At 47.6% G+C, this 17,941-nt stretch overlaps 1 protein-coding gene across 2 annotated transcripts in view; it reads right to left on the bottom strand.

Moving 5' to 3' along the window:
- The window catches only part of b3glcta (beta 3-glucosyltransferase a), a 64,978-nt gene that overhangs the window by 39,614 nt on the left and 7,423 nt on the right, over positions 1-17,941 (bottom strand). For both annotated transcript variants that reach the window (XM_080007247.1, XM_080007248.1), the window contains exons 2-3: positions 15,178-15,221; positions 2,252-2,291 (exon numbers count right to left, since the gene is read on the bottom strand). In XM_080007247.1, the coding sequence (XP_079863373.1) occupies positions 2,252-2,291; positions 15,178-15,221 (84 nt within the window). The remainder of the gene's footprint in view (positions 1-2,251; positions 2,292-15,177; positions 15,222-17,941) is intronic.

Raw genomic sequence — 17,941 nt, 5'->3', positions numbered from 1 at the left:
TATCCTCCGCAATAAGTGCCGAGCGATCCGGGGTTCAGCGTTGTTTTCTTCCAGACGATACACAGCTCGGCCTCGCTCGTCGAAAGAGCCGTAACGATGGAGTTTTGTCTGCGGGTTAGGGGAAGAAGGAGGCAGACGGAGAAAGCCAAAGGGAATAAGACGGAGGGGAGGGGTAGAGAGGGCGACGGAGGCGTCGGAGTGCCAGTCGATACGCGGGTTCAAGAGCCCAATCAGCGTCTTGTGAACATACATTTTTTTGGGGCCCCCGGAGGCCAATTTGTCACGGCTCGGGAGGGCTTGGCCGGCGGCCACGGTGCGATTAGGACGCCGGGGCGGCGGGTGACGGCGCCGAGCGGCTTCGTTAACGTCACACCGGCGGCTTGAGTCCGGATGCCGCCTTCCGTCCTGGGAGCTGGGACTGGCACCGTGCGAGAGGAGGGAGGTCGCAGGCCAACGTCCAGTCACGCCGTTTCACAAGCTGTCCAAAATCTTTACCGACGCGGGAGGGGCTTGCACATTCGCAAACACCTCCGCCGAGCGGTCGGGGCCGACGGGGTTCAGGAGGCGCCGTGACGACGCTTTGTTTTATTATTTGCGTTTTTATTAATTGATCCCCATAATTGTCCCTGACAATCGCAACAAACAAATGAATACAAACAAAAAAAGTGTCAATGAACAAATACAAACACAGAAGCAGAACACTGGGAAACCTGCTTCAATCTGACTCCGCTTCATACTGTGACCGAATACTCTACTTCATTTCAGCTGGGCTTTGTATATTAAAAGTTAAGGAGAAACAGAAGAATAAGAAGTTCTTTGTAGAACCTCGTGGGGATGTTTGTCCTCTGCTTTTGAGGACAAAGGCCCTCTCTGTCCAAACGTTTTGAGGAGCAGCGGGCAGCCTCCGCACAGCGCCCAGGAGCCCACTCCAGATGAATGGAATGAAACGGCAAGGAGGCGCAAGTCCCATCGTGACCTGGTGCAATTTCGGGGGCATGGCGCGACTGCCGAAGTCGAAAAAATGTGTAAACCCAAGTGAAAACCTCACGCCGGGACAACCCGTCGCTGGAAGGTGAATCTCAGAGGAGGATGTCGGGCGTTTCCCGCCGCGCGTTGTACCCATGCGTAGTTGGGACTCCGGCCCCATCAGACGTCTCTGTTGGGTCCCGCCTGCTCAGCAACACGGTGGAAAGTTTTTGTGCAGACATCGCTTTCACGTCGGCCATTAATATTCATGTGAAATGTCCAAATATACACAAGACAAACAAAGGCATCGTGTTTGATTAACAGTCCCAACAGATCCCAAGGATCGCCATCGATGGACAAGCGTTATACTACACAATTACGAGACACAGAATAATTGCAAGCGAGAAAGGGCCGAACTTGCTGCACATTTGTGTAAGATGTGTCTTCTGCTCCTCCCACTGTACATCCCAGCAGCACTGTCTGCATTCGGGCGAAAGTCTCGTCTGAGCTGTGACAGGGTGAGCTGCTGTGGCAGCACCAGACAGGGGAGCTCCATTTATTCGGATAGCTGTCTGTTTGGATTTCCTCTCCGTGTTAAGGTGCCAAATTAGGGCCCGATAAACTTGTCTCTGTGTGCTTTAGCTTCTGTGGTGACCCAGTTGAGTGAACAACAGGCAGAGGTCCAGCGCGTTGGCAGCCGCTCCTCTGCGGCCGCCGAGGACTCGGCGCTCGGACGGAGCCCGGGTCCCCTGGAGCGTGAGGGGTGAGCGCGGGGCCGTTCCGCATTCCTCAGCTCGCGTAAACGCCGGCTCATTGCACAATTTATAATAAATAAATAAATAAATAAAAAGGTGGCAGCACGGCTCATCTCGCGAATATATCCGAGGGACTTTGGGGAAAACTTCCAGACGATACGGGCGGGATCTCTCGGAGCCGTCGCGCGGGAACAATGTTGAAACGTTTGCAAACACCCGGCCCACTCCCGCTTCCACCAGATTCCACGACCGTAGTCACATTAAAGCGAGGAAAGTTAAATTCCCTCCCTTGGGTTTACAAGTGTCTCCCAACTGAAAAAGAACAAGCGACTCCAGGATGGTTCATCCGTTCGATTGCCATTCAGGCCCACTTGGATTAACTAGGCGGGGGTTACAAACAGTGAGACTCCAAAAATGTGACCTAAATAAACGACAGAGCGGTCCCGAGAAATAGGCCATGAAAGGAAAGACGGCAACACCGGCGCCGCATCACTGGTGGATCCGTGCCTGAATGAAGAACATTGACTTACCCAGCTGTCTGCTGCGGATGACATTCCCATCTCCGTGGCTCTGCAAAGACAAGAGAGACCTTCATCACTTGTGCGAAAAAAGCAAATGGTACATTAGGAATGATCCACTGTGATTTATTTTTAATCAGTCATTCAGGGAGAATAGAGCCGGCAAATCTGGAAACCCCTGTCGATAATTTGGAGGAACGGTTGAGCGAAAGCTCCACGTCATTAGTTTCTCCCAAATTGTGTGGGTTTTTTTTGGTTGTTTTTTTTTGCACTCGCGGCTTTTTAGCTGCGAGTGTTCGGCTCAATTAAGGCGCCGGGTTCCGTTCCGACTCCGGGGGCCGACCGCGGCGGACCAGGTAAACCGCCGCCGCAGCAAAAACTTTGAAGACTCTTCACACGAGCCCCATCTCCCAGTCGGGAAGGGAAAGGCTCTGCCCGTCTTTTCCCAGGGCGGCGTGGTACTAACAGATAACTGAGTCATGAAACGAGCGCTCGGACAGGTGCGGCAGGGCGTGGTGATGGAACGGCGGACGGGGCCCGGGAAAAGGATTTTCATGTTTTGTTTTTTTCGTTTCGTTTTTTTCGAGCGCACTCCTACAGAGCAGAGCGCCATCCGCTAATTGAGCGATCCGTCTGCCGCCGCCCGGCTCCCCAGCTCGGGTTGTTTTTTTTTCAACGCGCATCATTCCGCCGCGTTGCTCTTCCTCCTCTGCCTCTCACGTTCATTACATCCTTAATTGGGGCGCTGACGAGCAGATCCAGCCCTCAGAGCAGCACGACGCAGGGAAAAATATAAGGTGGGACGACACAAAGGTAATACGGAGTGATGAGCCGTGACAAGTTGCGAGGAGCCTTTCGGATGATGGGAGTTGAAGGCGAACGTGCGCGCGCCGACAGACGAGGTCATACCCGGCTGATTGAACACACGACGGGGAGAAAAAATAATCAGTTAAATTCAAGATTCGGGAGGTTTATTCGTCACAGACATATACACACATTCACACATACATGCGGTGAAATGTCAGATGAAATGAAATTGGACTTGGTTTCATTAATCAGTCCTGTGGATTTCTATCGAATTGCCTGGTACGCCAAAAAAAACAAAACCCCAAAATCCTTAAATGAAAGAACAAAAAAAAAAAGTTAAATCCGAATGAAAATCGGATAACAACTCGATCCCGACTCGTCGTGAAAGAGATGGAGCACTGTTCCAGAACCAGGAGACAAATGATTAACAACCTGAAGCCCCGTGCTTTCAATACAAGCCCGAAATGAATACTAAAAACACTGCAACGTTGACGGAGACGGCAGCTGCGGCGGGAAGTGGATCGGGAAGCAGGAAACCTTTTTTTCGGCGGTCCGAGGAACGACGGTGATCACTCACTCAGTCTCCCGGAACGGAGCCGGGGGGGCTCGTGCGAAGGGGGGGGGGGGGGGGACCGGTGAATTACGGCGCGGCGGGCCGAAGACCAAACAACGGTGATGGTGCGACGGGTCGGCGGAACGATGCCAACGGAGTTGCGGCGTGAGAGGGAGGGGGAGAGAGAGAGAGAGAGAGAGAGAGAGAGAGAGAGAGACGGGGAGGCGCCGCATCGCACCTGAGGCCTTGGGAGGAGGCCACGTCAAAGAGGGAGAACGATGGTTTGTGGCTCCTGAAAGCAAGCTTATTAATTATTCCTAAGAGGTGGGCTGTTCTGCGCTCAGGTTTGCCCCTTAATGGATTCCACGTGGCTTGGCAGAGCTCTCCTGCAACACGTACTACAGTGAATACTACATATGACATGCCACGTACTATCTATCGTCCGTCGTGCTTTAGGGAGGTGAAAAATATGGCTCCACGGCTTTTCGGACGCACGACACCGTTGCAGAGCCGGGCTAATGGTCTGACCCCGCCCTCCGCCAATGTTTTATTGTCTACAGTTTGTCCCTGTGACGTGTTGCAATGCATTATGGGATATTGGTGCCGGTGCAGTGTGCGGTGCTTCCATACCACGATATTTTACTGGATGTAGTATTTAATCCTAGTGCTTTCTAAGGGGTCAGCGGCTCAGGGGGCACCTAATAAAGGGGCGGTAGCTCAGGAGGTAGAGCTGGTCGTCTAGTAACTGGAGGATTGCCGGTTTCCATCCCCGCCTCCTCCTGGTAGCGTGCTGATGTGTCCTTGAGCAAGACACTTAACCCCCTAACTGCTCCTCGGCCGCTGCCACGGCTCCTAGATACGTCAGTTACTAGGATGGTAAAATGCAGAGAAATGCATTTTGTTGCCGCCTACTTGTACTCTGCGCAATGACAATGAGTTGAATCTAATCTACATACTAAGTGAGCGTACTATGGTTTCGGAAGTACCAAACTAAACACAACGGTTTCTCAAAAAAAAAAAAACAACCGCAATGAATCAAATCCGCATCTGGTTCGGGCGCGCCGCGCCGCATGCTTTGTTTTCGGAGCGGGCGGGAGGCGTGCCACGCCGACGCAGGCAGACAGGCGGACAGACCTGGCCCTTCTGTCCCACTGTCGGGTTTCTCCCTGGACCTCGAAGACGAGAGCGGCACACGGTTGAAGTCGCCCGAAAAAAATGTGTCAAGACTACGGATGCTCAGTTACAATTTTTTATTTTTTTTTTCCCTGACCGATCGCCGACCCTCGTCAACTGATCGTTAACGCTTATCAGACAAGATTCAAATGTCGTCTTTAGGATGGACAAATGTAAAAATATCATATTGTGATAATGGCGATATTCCGACTTTGGGTTTGGGCATGATGAGTACACAATTAGGACTTCCTTATTCATTCAACGTATAGAGTAATTGCATTTATACATTTTTACTAGAGTGTGCACACAACACGGTTGAGGGAAAACGATCGCATTACTTTAAATAATATATAATCCAGCCACACACCGTTCACTACCAATTCATTTTCAACAGTTTATTATAAATATCGCATTTTCATTTTCATTTCATAAATGTTTAGTTTGTAAAAAGCGGGAGGGGCTGCCTGAGCTCTTATGTGGTTGAAATAAAAGGCATGTGTGCTTGCATTTAGGCTATTTTTCTTTTACTAAGCAACAAACGTTTTTTTTTTTAATGACTTAAAAAATAAAAGTATAATACATTTTTCTGACTGTTTAACTGATAGTATTTACTCAAAATTATTATTGTCAGTTAACGGTTAAACGATTCATTATTAAGGTCCCTATTCAAGACAAATTCTTTTAATAACCACAATAATAATAATTATAATTAAAAAATTAATAATTACCATATAACCGAACGAACGGCCACCAAAACTAGCCTCACATACCTGGCTTTCATTCTGCAGCGCCCGGCACACGACGCCAGGCTTCCTGTCTCCCTGTCCTTCCTGTCCTTCCTGTCCTTCCTGTCTCCCTGTCTCCCTGTCCATCCTGTCCTCCCTGTCCTCCCTGTCCTCCCTGTCCTCCCTGTCCTCCCAGTCCTTCCTGTCCTCCGCTGCTTCTCTCTGTCCCCCCAGGCCCCGGACGCTCTGATATCACTGAGCCTTCATGTCACATTAGCTTTCTGTCCTGTGATGACAGGGATGATTCAAGGTTGCGGAAATCTGTCGAATTTTCAGGAGACTGTTTTAAGTCGGGAGTGTCGAGCACGGAGGGAGGTAGGTAAACAACATTATATGCAGATAAAGTGTACTGTGTACACAGGGATGGAAAAATAGACATTTTTCATCCCAATCTGCCGCTGTGGCAAACACAGGGTTCTGATCATGGAAACCATTGTTTACTTTCACTCATTGACAATTATTTAGTCAATAATGAGGAATTCAAGGATAAGATATGCTTCTACTTCCTCTTATGTGGGTTCCATCCCTTTTGAAAAGGCTTTATTTTTTCTCCTTGCCACAATGTCAGAAATGCACTATATTTTCTTATCCCGTGTTCTTCTCAAATAAACTATGTTTAGCTTCTAGAGATTGTTCTGCCTTGCCATCAGTAGAAAACCGGTGTGTACGTTGGCAGCAAAACTTGCATACGCTTATGATCACTCCCAAGGCACAAGCAGGAGAGTGTCAATTCTTCAGGTATATGGAAGAATCAGGATTCCCCCTACCCCCTGTTCTTTGCAGAGGCAAATATGCATCTGGACATGGAGACGCGGCGGCGCGGGAGTCTGAGCCGCTGCCGGCGGCCGGTGAACCCGGCACCTGCACGGGCCGAGGCACCCGTCCAGGTACGAAACATCAGGCGCACAATCTGTTTCAAGTATCACATGCGTTCGACCTCCCATGCCCCGAGGCGAGTCAATAAATCCCTTTCTGCTCCACAGGCGCCGCCGTCCAGGCAGTCCAACCTTCTGTCTCCCTCGTAGGGGGTGAGAGAGATTCTTTGCTACAGTGATCGTTAAAGCGGGAGACAAATGTTTAAGCGCTTATCCTCCCCGCTGGTTGCGAATCCAAGAGCTTCTCCTCTTTGACAATGCCTCATTCAATATACCACGGCCGCCTCCCTGAGGGTAATTGGTAGTTTTCAGGCATTGTTTGGCAGTGATGTCTGACACCTTTTCCAGGCCGAGCCATTCTGGAAGGGGAATCACGGCAGCTTCAATTCCCCCAACCTTCCTTGCCTGCCTCAGAATATATGGCTGGGGGCGGCTGCAGAGTCGCCCTTGAATGTTGGCGTGTGAAGCCCTTTGAGACTGAGAGCAGGCGGTCCTTCAATGTGGCCCAGGACACACACGTGTCTACACTGCTGAAAGAATGTGGCCACACGCAGGCCAGACCGCCTCCCAATGTGGTCTGAGTGATCGGATCTCAAACCGCATTGTGGACGCGTTGGGTGCGTTTACACATGGTATCAGCGATGAGTGAACGGGGTCATAGAAACAAAGCACGCTCGGGGGAATCATGTATCTCATGGGCCTGGGAACATCTATAAATCCTCTGGACGAAGTTGGCCTTGGTTGCTGAGTAGAGGTCAGTAACTAAGGCCATGGTCAGTCAAACTGCAACCATGACACAGAACTGGACAAGCAGTTTGAAAATGGATGGATGGATGTATGGATGGACGGACAAACTGAATCTCTGGCACAGTTAACTATGGAAGATTTCAGAATTGTACTGCGAATGATGTCATTCTACTGGGTTCGGGTTAGGCCCGGGACAGCACAGTATATTGAAACATGTTATTATCCTCGCTCATGTTTGTCCAGAGAGGAGGAGTTCACCGTTTGGGCGGTGTGCATTAGCACCACTGGCACATGGAGCGGCAGACACAGGTGGCCTGGCCCTGCTCAGCCGAGGTCAGTGCGTAATGAGCCTGGGCGCTAACCTTCCAAGAAGTAAGTCAAGGCTTCGGGAGAAAAACAGCGACTGTGATGCAGAGACACACACTCGCGATTATTAACTCAACAGTGTTTCCAGACTCAGAGCGTCCCCCTTGTTTAATTTGCCTTTAATAAATCAGCAGATCATCTGTATGCGCTGTCAGTGAATTACATTGTACAGTTTTTTAGACACCGGCAGCAGCTGATTAAACCTTTGTATTCTCCCCATTCAAGTACGATGAATTTGAGATGCAATTATGGTGGTACTATTTGGCAGTCCTCCTTCCCACACTCCTGTTCATTATGCAGACTAGGATTAATTAATATAAAGGATGTCTACAGCAGTCTACGGCTCTGAGGTCTGTGTGCAAATGGCAGACTAGGGGAGAGAAATTGTGGAAAGCTCTGTGGGTCAGTAATGGTCAATAATCATTGAAATTTGGAGATTTGGCAATGGAAATACACTGGAAATAAATCTGTGAGTCAGTACGAGTATTAGACCTGTTATTGTTTCAAATATAAGTGTACATGAATTTAGATGTTTTTTTCCTTTATATCTATCTTTATATTTTATTCATTACATATTGCTGTACGCAAGCCTTACCTTGCTCCTGGTAAAATAGACTCAAAGTGAGGCAGATCAAGTGCCCACTATTGTTTGTCTTCAGCTCGCCTGTGGTGCCATGGCATACTTTTAAAGGTGGAAAATTCCAATGGTACCGGAGTGACAGAATCATTAATCATCAAGTTTTGCAAGGATCCTCAGAGGACTTTTGTAAATAATGTCTTCGAGCATTTGCGACCTCTCAGATCCCCCTCGCCGCACCGATCACCGATCAAGGTGCCTCTGGTTGAAACAGCAAACTTCCACCACACCGGATATTTATGCTGCTTCTCAAGCCTCAGAGCCAAAGGTCATCTCGGCACCTGTGCATGGCTACGCCAACTTCTTTAGGTCAAACCATGTTAGAATTCATGCCAGTAACCATGGGCTCTGGGCTGTGTTCGAAAGCCGGGGAAGATGTGGGAAGGAGGAAGGCATGTTGAATAAGACAAAAGCCAAAGAGAACTAGGGTAGGATACAAAATAATGTCTGATGGTGCCATCATGCTGCTTGCCCTGCACACTCCCAATCAATTCTGGAGATGTCTTGAAAACAGTGAAAATACATGAAAATTCATGAGATCGAGTGTACGCAAGCTTCTCAAGTGCACTCAAGTCAAAACGGAAGCCGTTTAATTCGACTTCACCTGACACTGACACTGCCCCATCATCTAAATAAATTCCATTCGAGTGAAAGAACTGAAAATAGTTTAAAATGAATTAAATATGCATGAAATGTGTGAAACGCGGATGTTTGCCATCACATTTTTTGGAAGAAAAACGTGGAAGGATTATATTAAGACAGAATTTTCCGAGTGATGTTACTAATGAAACAAATCAATAATGCAAGCATCTTGTTCAGCGTTCACTGCCATCTCACAGTACTTAAGGTGGATATATTTTAAGAGTACGGCTACACATATATTTACTATATCAGCATATTTACTTTTTAATACTACATTGCATATCATTGCTCTGCATTTTTGCTATATACTATTTGTACTTTATTTAAGTGTAATCTCCACCTGCAAACAGGGGGCCCTGTTTACCTCTGTTTACATGTGTACACATATTTTATTCCATTTATATTTTCAAACTCTCTGTTCTGTCGACTTCTGCTGCTTTAACACCTACATTTCTCCGCCCTGGGTAAACTAATTCATAAATTGTATTTCCGGCAGCATAGCTATAGCCTCAGATTTACGCTGTTGCCCAACTCACATTGTAGAAGCTTGTGCAAAATCGTCTGGCCCCACTGAGAACGCCTCTCTCCTTCCCGCAGGAAGATCATCTGAACTGAGATCGACGGCGCTGAGATCCACGGTAACAAGCCCCGAAAGTGAACGTCCCTCTGGGTGACCGACGTTCTCCTCAAAGTCACATACTGTGCCTGCAGCTGGAGTACGTATGTGGAAAGGTTTCCAACCTTGTTAACCTGCGAGGCCGTAGCTCCGTCCTGCCTCCTTTGTTTACAGGAAGCTGGCTTTAGAAATGCATGTTACGTAACCGGTTATTAAACCCAGGAAGGGAATAATGAAATATAATATAATAATGAATCATGCATCGAACGTTCAGTGTTTATGTGCACAATGCTATGAAATCAGAAATTGTGAAATGCGCAGCACCACCCCCAAACATGGTGCAAGTTTCAGAAAAACATATATATTTTTGGTATTATGAGCAAGGTAAGGCCGGCTTATTTGTACAGCACATTTCGTACTCAATTCAAAGTAATGCACAAAAGGCAAAAAAGACACGTACGTAAGCATCACTCAGAACATTCCACCTTCCGTGGTTTTAAGCATTTTCTTCGCTAAATGTCACGTACAGAAGTACCCAGGGAGGATAAAGCCTCTACGCAACAAGAAGCACAATCAAGTCGTTTGTCGGAAGAGAGGCGTAAAATAAGAAGCGCTATTACATTGAACGCATATCGCTCGAAAAATACAAACATCAACACGATTGTGTGTCTCCTCCGGGGTTGAGTTAAGGGGGAGATGGGCAAGACGGGGAAGACGGGGGAGATGGGGGAGAAGGGCTCCCACTCCGTGGTCCCAGGGTAGCTAGGCAACGCCCCTCTTGGCCAGCTCTCAAAGGCTGGGGGAGACGGACGCACAGGCAGGGGAGCCGGATTGGGCAAAGAATGTTGGATATGCAAGTCAGGGCACATAAAGGTAACTTTAAACCGTCAAGTGTTTGTTTGGCTTTTTTAAAACACCGCTGCATCCCGGTGAGAACATTGAAAATGTACGATCACGGTCAACAAATTGACACGATAAGCTGATTTCTGAAGTTTTTGGGAGGAGGTTTATTTTGCTCCTAGCTACAGTTGTGTGACCGGGAACAAAAAATGTGTCTCTTCTTATTCCAATCCCTTGAACGTGTCTCGAATGAATGGGAAATGAAACTTCCCTGTGCCAGCGTGCAGGTATTCAAAATATTTAATAAAGTCTATTTGGATTGAGCATCCATACTCAGCGAACTTAAGACTTGATGTGTGCATACAATTTATGAACACAGGTTAATTTAGGTTAAAATCAGTAAATAATAAATACATAAAGACAATAAATATAAATAAACATTGTGAAAAGTAACAAGAATTTCTACTGTTTCCAAAACGTTATTGATTTCTCGGTCACTGTGATTGGTGGTGATGGTGATATGGCTCGAGGCGCACAGGCTCACTGGTTCCCACTGTATCCGTTGCATATATTTCTTCACTCATTTTATTTAACTCATTGAACCAATGATTGAGCCAAACAAGCTATAGTGGTAGGATTTGACAAATACTTCAGTGTAATGAATACCTGAGTACCCGGGTGGCCCTGGGGAGAAATTTGGGAATTGTTACGCAAACATACTTTGACAACAGAATTGTGGGTTGTTGTTTTTTGTTTTTTTGTTTTTTTCCCTGTCAGTGAGCTATAAACCACCAAATCCAAAATGGATTTTCCAGACGTGTCACTGAAGCTGTCCTGGAGAGATCTGAAGAAAGTGGGCAAGGTGAAGACAAAAATTGCTGTTAAAGACTCAAAAAGCTGTCTGCATGGGATGAGCAGTGCTTCAGGCCGTCCAGTCCAGTGATGGCTCAGCAGCTGGCAGAGTCAAGATGCTTAGGCTACGTTCACACTGTTAGCCTTGGTGCCCAATTCAGATTTATTGCTGGGGTCAGATTTTTTTCTTTGGCTGTTGACATTGTTTTTTTTTTTTAAATGTGGCCAATATCAGATTCCAGTGTGAACAGGTCAGGGTCCTGAACCGACCCACGTGGCTGCACGGTGGCTGTCGGGCAGCGTGGGACCGTGGACCTCGGCTCAGGCTGGCGGATTAAATCTTTGAATCCAAACGGGGGCGTTGTGCTTTTTTGTTTCGTTTAATAAGGACATTTAGTAAAATGAAAACACAATTTGCGCAAATTCCCCCTGGTCTCTCCCTCAGAGGACACACCAGCCACAGGCACCGACAGACACACACACACACACACGCACACACGCACACACGCACGCACACGCACACGCACACACACACACACACACACACACACACACACACACACACACACACACACACACACACACACACACACACACACACACACGAGCGTGGGTGCCCCTATTTCCCTATCTATTATTTATTTTCCCTCCTCGCACTGTATACGCTGCTTAATGGTGGCGTGAGCCGTGGTGCGGGTGCCCCGGTGGGGGTGGGGATGCCGTGGTGGGGGTGCTACGGCGGGGGTGGGGGTGCCCCGGTGAGGTCTGGGGTGCCGCGGCGGGGGAGGCCGCGGCGGGGGCGGCCGCGGCCGCCGCGGCGGGGGCGGCGTCTTCTCAAAACACACCCTGAGCCTAACACTCGTTTATTGTAGATGTATTTTGTGGTGTGGGGATGGTGTGGTTTGAGCAGCCACACCTGACCTGGATCTGGGTGATTAGGATCGGAGTGGCTGCATACCTGTTGCCCCTTGGTTGGCCCAACAAGCAGCAGGTAAAACCCCCATCCCCACACACACTCAGGATAGGAGCCCGTGTCATGACACATGTCCGTCTGCTCCTGGGCTAATTCCGGGCTAATTCTGGGCTAATTCCGTCCGTGTGCCGGAGGTCCCAGAAATGCCACTTGGCTGGCAGGTGGTAGGTGAAACGGCCACACTGGCACCTATACAGGGACTCTCCGGCGGGGGGAAGGGACACAGAGCCGCCGTCTGAAGATCCCTGGAGCCACCAGCGGGTCAACGGGCGGCCCCATCACCAACCCTCTCCCGATTGGCGGCAGCAGCAGCACCAGGGTGTCCGGTGGAGGACTGGGGGAAAAAGCAGCTGCAGCAACCACCACTGGTAACTGCCTGTAGCTAGCTCCTCCGCCCAGCAGCCCACGCTGTGACCATCCAGCAGCCCAGCAGCCAGGCTACCCCTCCAAGCAGCCCCCACAACAGTCAAGTCCGGCCACGCCTTCACCAGCCAGCACAGTAGCCCGAGACCCCAAGCTCTGGCAGGGAGGAGGGGGGGCAGTCTGTCGTCGCCCTGGGGGAAGGAGGCCGGTCGACAGTGCTGCTCCGGGGAACCAGGTCCTCTGGAAGGGGACCAGGTAATTTTTTTTGGACATTTGTTTGTTTAAGGTATGGGAACCCTGTTTCAGAGTCTGTTGTTTAAGGTGTAGTAAACCTGTTCCAGAGTCTGTTTTAAGCATTTTTTTTCCATTTTTGTTCTCTGCTTGGTGGTGGTTGGGGGGGGGGGGTGCAGAGTAGGCTTCGGCCAGGAATCAGTTTGGTGTCGGGGTATGTGGTGTGGGCATGGTGTGGTTTGAGCAGCCACACCTGACCTGGATCTGGGTAATTGGGATCAGAGTGGCTGCATAACCGTTGCTCGCAGCAGGTAAAGCCCCCATCCCCACACACTCTCAGGAGAGGAGCCCGTGTCATGACACATGTCCGTCTGCTCCTGGGCTAATTCCAACGAGCCCACTCTCTGCAATAAACTGGTGTATACAGCCCCGTCTTCTATGTCTCTGTGCCGGTGGTCCCTGAAACGCCACTTGGGCGGCGGGTGGTAAGCGAAACTGCCACATATTTCATGTATTTATTTTTCTCCGTGCATAACGGGCAGAGCCTCCCGGTCCGTGAAAATTTGGTGCGCTGTGGTCCAGTCGGTGATAATAAAAAGGTTGGGAACCGCTGCTCTAGAGTGACGTGAAAGTCGCATGAATTCCAATTTGACTGTTAAGACTGAGGTCGCATTGCAAAGAAATCCCACCTGTATCCGATTTAGGACAACATGTGAAAATGTCCCAATTCCGAATCGAAGAGATCAGATTCCTTGTGATTCTTGCTGTTCACACTCTTGTGAAAGAGATGAGATCTGAGTCACATAATATGTGACTCAGCAAAGTGGCCCAAAACCCAAATGTTTTTGCTCATAATGAGCAAAAAATTTGGCCTCGGGCCACCTTGGCCCGCAATGTGAACGTAGCCTTGGACTGGAAGTAGATGTCGTACACAAAACAATCTCATCGAGTGAAGCCTAAAAAAAACGTTCTTTGTGAAAGGCAAAAAGCAGAGGAGATCGAAGAACTCCAAAGGACATAAAGCCTGCGGAACGACAAGCTGGGACACAAAGTCTTCAGGAGTGGTGAGTTTAAATAGAAACCGGTCAGAAGAAGAGCTCGGGGTCCGGCCACGACGGTGGCTCGATGATGGACTATCGTGGGTTTGAGGGCACTGTAGGGGACCTGGCAAAAAAATCGAACTAAAATCAAAGTCTAACCCCCAAAAAAAATCCATAGAATGATGTTTACTGATAAATATAAAGACATTTTCATTCCCATGCTACAGTATACCCTCGGCTCATGATGAAAATCGAATTCATCTTTCAATACAATGACCTTAAACATAAGTAAGACCTTCGCTTGGAGAGGAGTTCTGCAACATGGAACATTACAGTTTTAAAGCCCTCACCTCATCACCGAAGCTGTTTGGAACCGCCACGACGGCCAAAAAGAACAAAAGGCCGAAGTAAAAAAAAAAAAACGACAGTTTTGACCGAATCCTGAAAGAGGCTTTGCAGAGTTCACCGCAGGACGACTTGAAAAAGGTTACGCTGCACTGTACCAAAGCAAATTGCTCCAGTTTTACATCATGACAGAGCCTAAACACAAAATAATGACCTGTTTTCCCCCTTTTCCCAATGCCGCTTCAGTTTGACCTTAATGCACAACAATGTCTGTAATAAATCTTAGAAGAACTAGCATGAAATCATAGTGTCCAATTGCAATAACAAGACCACAATCATTAAGTTGAACACTGAAGTTACATATATTTCATATATTGTATAACATTTCTTACATGCAGGGGGTTCCTGATAATTCCTATGGCATATTCCCTTGAAAATGATTAATTGCCGTTTTTGGCCTCTACACAAGTGGTTTCGTTTTTTTCTTGTCTTTTTTAATTGACCGAGAATTATTGGGGCCGGCATCATTCTTCAAGAGTTTGTTTTCTTGGACGCTTTCTGCCTAAAGCGGTTTTACGATTTAATGAGCAAGATGAAGAATGAACAATGCAAAAGGGTGAAAATCCTTCTGAGGGGACAGAAAAAGGGCTGAGGAGTGGATATATATAAAAAAAAAAAAGACAATGTCGTTCAGTAGTCCTGTGATGCCAAGTACCTCTGCCGGAGGCCCGACTGCCACAAACGTCTCACGCCAATAAGAAGTGGAGCGACCCAACATGTTAATTTATTTATTGAGCAGAAACTGCAGAGTACGAAATGCAACTGCAGGAAGATTATCTGACACTTAGTTTGCAGGAAAGAGGCGATGGATTTGTATTTGGGAGCAAATTACGGCTTCCAACTGGAGGCCATTGTTTAATTGATAAAAGCAAAGCATCGCACACTTAGTTATGTTGCTTAGATAAACATGGATTTCAGTAAAAGTTAAGGTACCCAGGAGATAAGGTGCAGGAATACGGAGCATACAAATCAGCAATAAACTAGAAAGCCATAGAAAAGCCCAAGACCCAAAACAAACAAGAGGAAACCTTACCTGTGTGTCTTTTTCGGAGCTGCCAGTGGCAAGGTTGTTGTGAACTATGTAAAGACAAGGGAGAAAAAAAACAACCCCATCATGTTAGACACTGACAGAATAAAATTAAAATAAATAAATAAAAACTATGAATCCTCGTAAGCCAAAGCGATGGGAGTATAAAGCGCAGACATCCTCCTGCTGCTTTGGGGCCGGTTCACTTTTCTCTTTAATGAAAGATGCTGAATTGAAAAAAGGTGGCTGAAAAAAAACAAAAAAGCCAAGCTTATGATAGGATATTTCGCTGGAGGAGGGCGGCTGGGGGAGGTTGGGGAGACACCTCTTGGTCAGGTCAACTTTTTACATTGGTGGCACTGGCGTGGCTCATTTTTTCCATTTAGCTGCGCCAGCACATAATTCAGGTGCACCCAAAATTGTTCAGGTGAAGGATTAGACATCTTAAGACCGGAGACAGGGGAGAGAGGTGGAACCTCCGCAAAATAATGTCGGGTCTGCGCCGGGCGCCTCAGCATTTTTCTTGTCAAAAAAAAGAATCAATAGTTCTAGCGGGGTGCATCCCTCCCTTATAAGATGATCCGATACGTATCTAGATACATGGGCTACGATGCGTTTCAGAGACGATACATTTTATGGAAAGATTTGGTGCGATTCAGTGCAATTTGATGCAATCGGATACTGTTCTTAACATTTGTTTAATGTAGACATTTTAAATTACAAAATGTAAAATATTGCTGCAGGCAACAACACACGGGGTCCAGTTTGGTCATGTTTGGTATGTATTACAGTTTTCCGGGTTCTCTGAAACGCAGCACGATTTTCCGCGTTTTTGGAACCCCGGTCTGTCGTCCCCCGGGTTGCTCGTCTCGCGGAGCAACCACTATGGGGCCTACACAGTGCAACCCTCCTGTCTTCTCCTCCAGGCGGCGCTGCGCCGCGCATTTTCCTGTGTTTTTATTTTAGATCTATATATTTTCGTTGGTTTCTACTTATGTATGAAACTAACATTTTAAACCCGGCGAAGGGACGGTCCGGGTCCGCCTTGGATCAGGACGGTGGATTGCGCAACGGGTGAGGGAGCCATCTCCGGTCCAGCGTGCGTCCCCTTCCCCGTGTCTCAAAAGAAAAAAATATATATTATTTTGAAAGTAACGTGGTAACGTGGAATCAGTGAGTCTTCCGCAGCAGCTTAGTTTATACTAAAGTAGAATTCTCAGCAGAGCTTCTGTCGACCCATTCCTAACGTCAGAATCGGGCCAATGACCGGTCCATGGCGCGTTTAGATCCGTCCGTCGATCCTTTAACGTAGAAACCGGTTTCCAATTCTTAATGGTGAATCGAAATAGTTCTCTTTATTTTGTATTCAGCTATGTTTAGTGAGTACCCGGCGCGGTCTCAAACACACACACACACACACACACACACACACACACACACACACACACACACACACACACACACACACACACACACACACACACACACACACACACACACACACACACACACACGGCACATGTGCAAGATGTACATAACATCCGGCTTTACACTGACAGCATAATCTACAGATAATAGGCTATGTTTATAATATTTGTTCAAAGGCAAATGTCTACATACCCAGTTTTTTTATATAAGTATTTTTATGAAATTATAATATTTTTTTCAAATCAGACCTACACCAACGAAAATGTTTCATTGCACTTGACGAGTGGGGTTGGGCGATCGTTTGTATTTTCATATCGTCCGATCCTGGCTGACATCGCCGGTATGCGATCCGATCGCCGGGGGGGGCGGCAAGAGGGGGCGGGAAGAGGAGGGGAGGGTGGATGGATGCTCAGCCCTTGTTATTGATTTTGTCCTGTCAACTCCCATTCAGCACCAGCTCCGAGAGCGCACAGAGGCGGCGAGAAAGAGAGAGGGAGAAAGAGAGAGGGAGAGGTGGAACCATGTCAGTTTTAGTGTGATCATCCACTGACAAGGCCTCAGAGCAGCGGAGCCACACAGCAGAGGGGAGGGGAGGGAGGGGGCAGGGGCGCCGGGTCCGGCGGAGGAGCGTGGAAACATGCACAGTAGTAGTAGCTGTAGATTTATTCGTTTTTATGAAATTATTTATTTGTTTAGCATTTTTTTTTTTTTTTTGACAAATTGAATTTGGATTAAAGACTTTGAATAATCATCGAGGGGGCTGACGGAGCTTTGAAATAATTGAACCTTAAAGTTTTCTGCAGGCAATACAGTTCAAGTAACATGAATAAACATTTATAAAAGAGTGTGAAGATCTTATTTTAAATATTTAAACAGTCAAAATATACAGTATATATTTAATATCAATGTCTCCATTATTCTCCCTGTTAAAAGTCCGCGTGTCGGCGCTTGGCGCGACAATATCACAGCACCGTGTTCCGGTTTACATTCTTTTTCTTATCTCTAATGTCACAATCCAAATGTGCATATTCATAACGTTAACTACAAAAGTTTCAATGAGCAGCCTTTTGGAGGACGGCGATGCAGAGTGTCAGATCCAGGGAAAAGAGACTGAGTGATTAACGGCGCTCGGCGGGCGGACATGCCGATCCACCAGAAACATCTCTAAATACACAGTAGGGCGCAGATTCCAGAGATTCTTTTTTTTTTTTTTTTAATAACATCTCGGTTGTGATAGTAAGCTCGTTAAATCGCCTTGGTAACGGCGTAGGAAAAAACAATCGCCGATCATCCCTTCGATCGTGGATATAAGATCCGATCGCCAGTCGGCACGGCCCTATCT

This window comes from Zeus faber, assembly GCF_960531495.2.
Source record: "Zeus faber genome assembly, chromosome: 9".
Taxonomy (NCBI): domain Eukaryota; kingdom Metazoa; phylum Chordata; class Actinopteri; order Zeiformes; family Zeidae; genus Zeus; species Zeus faber.
This window is presented reverse-complemented; position numbering and strand designations above follow the sequence as displayed.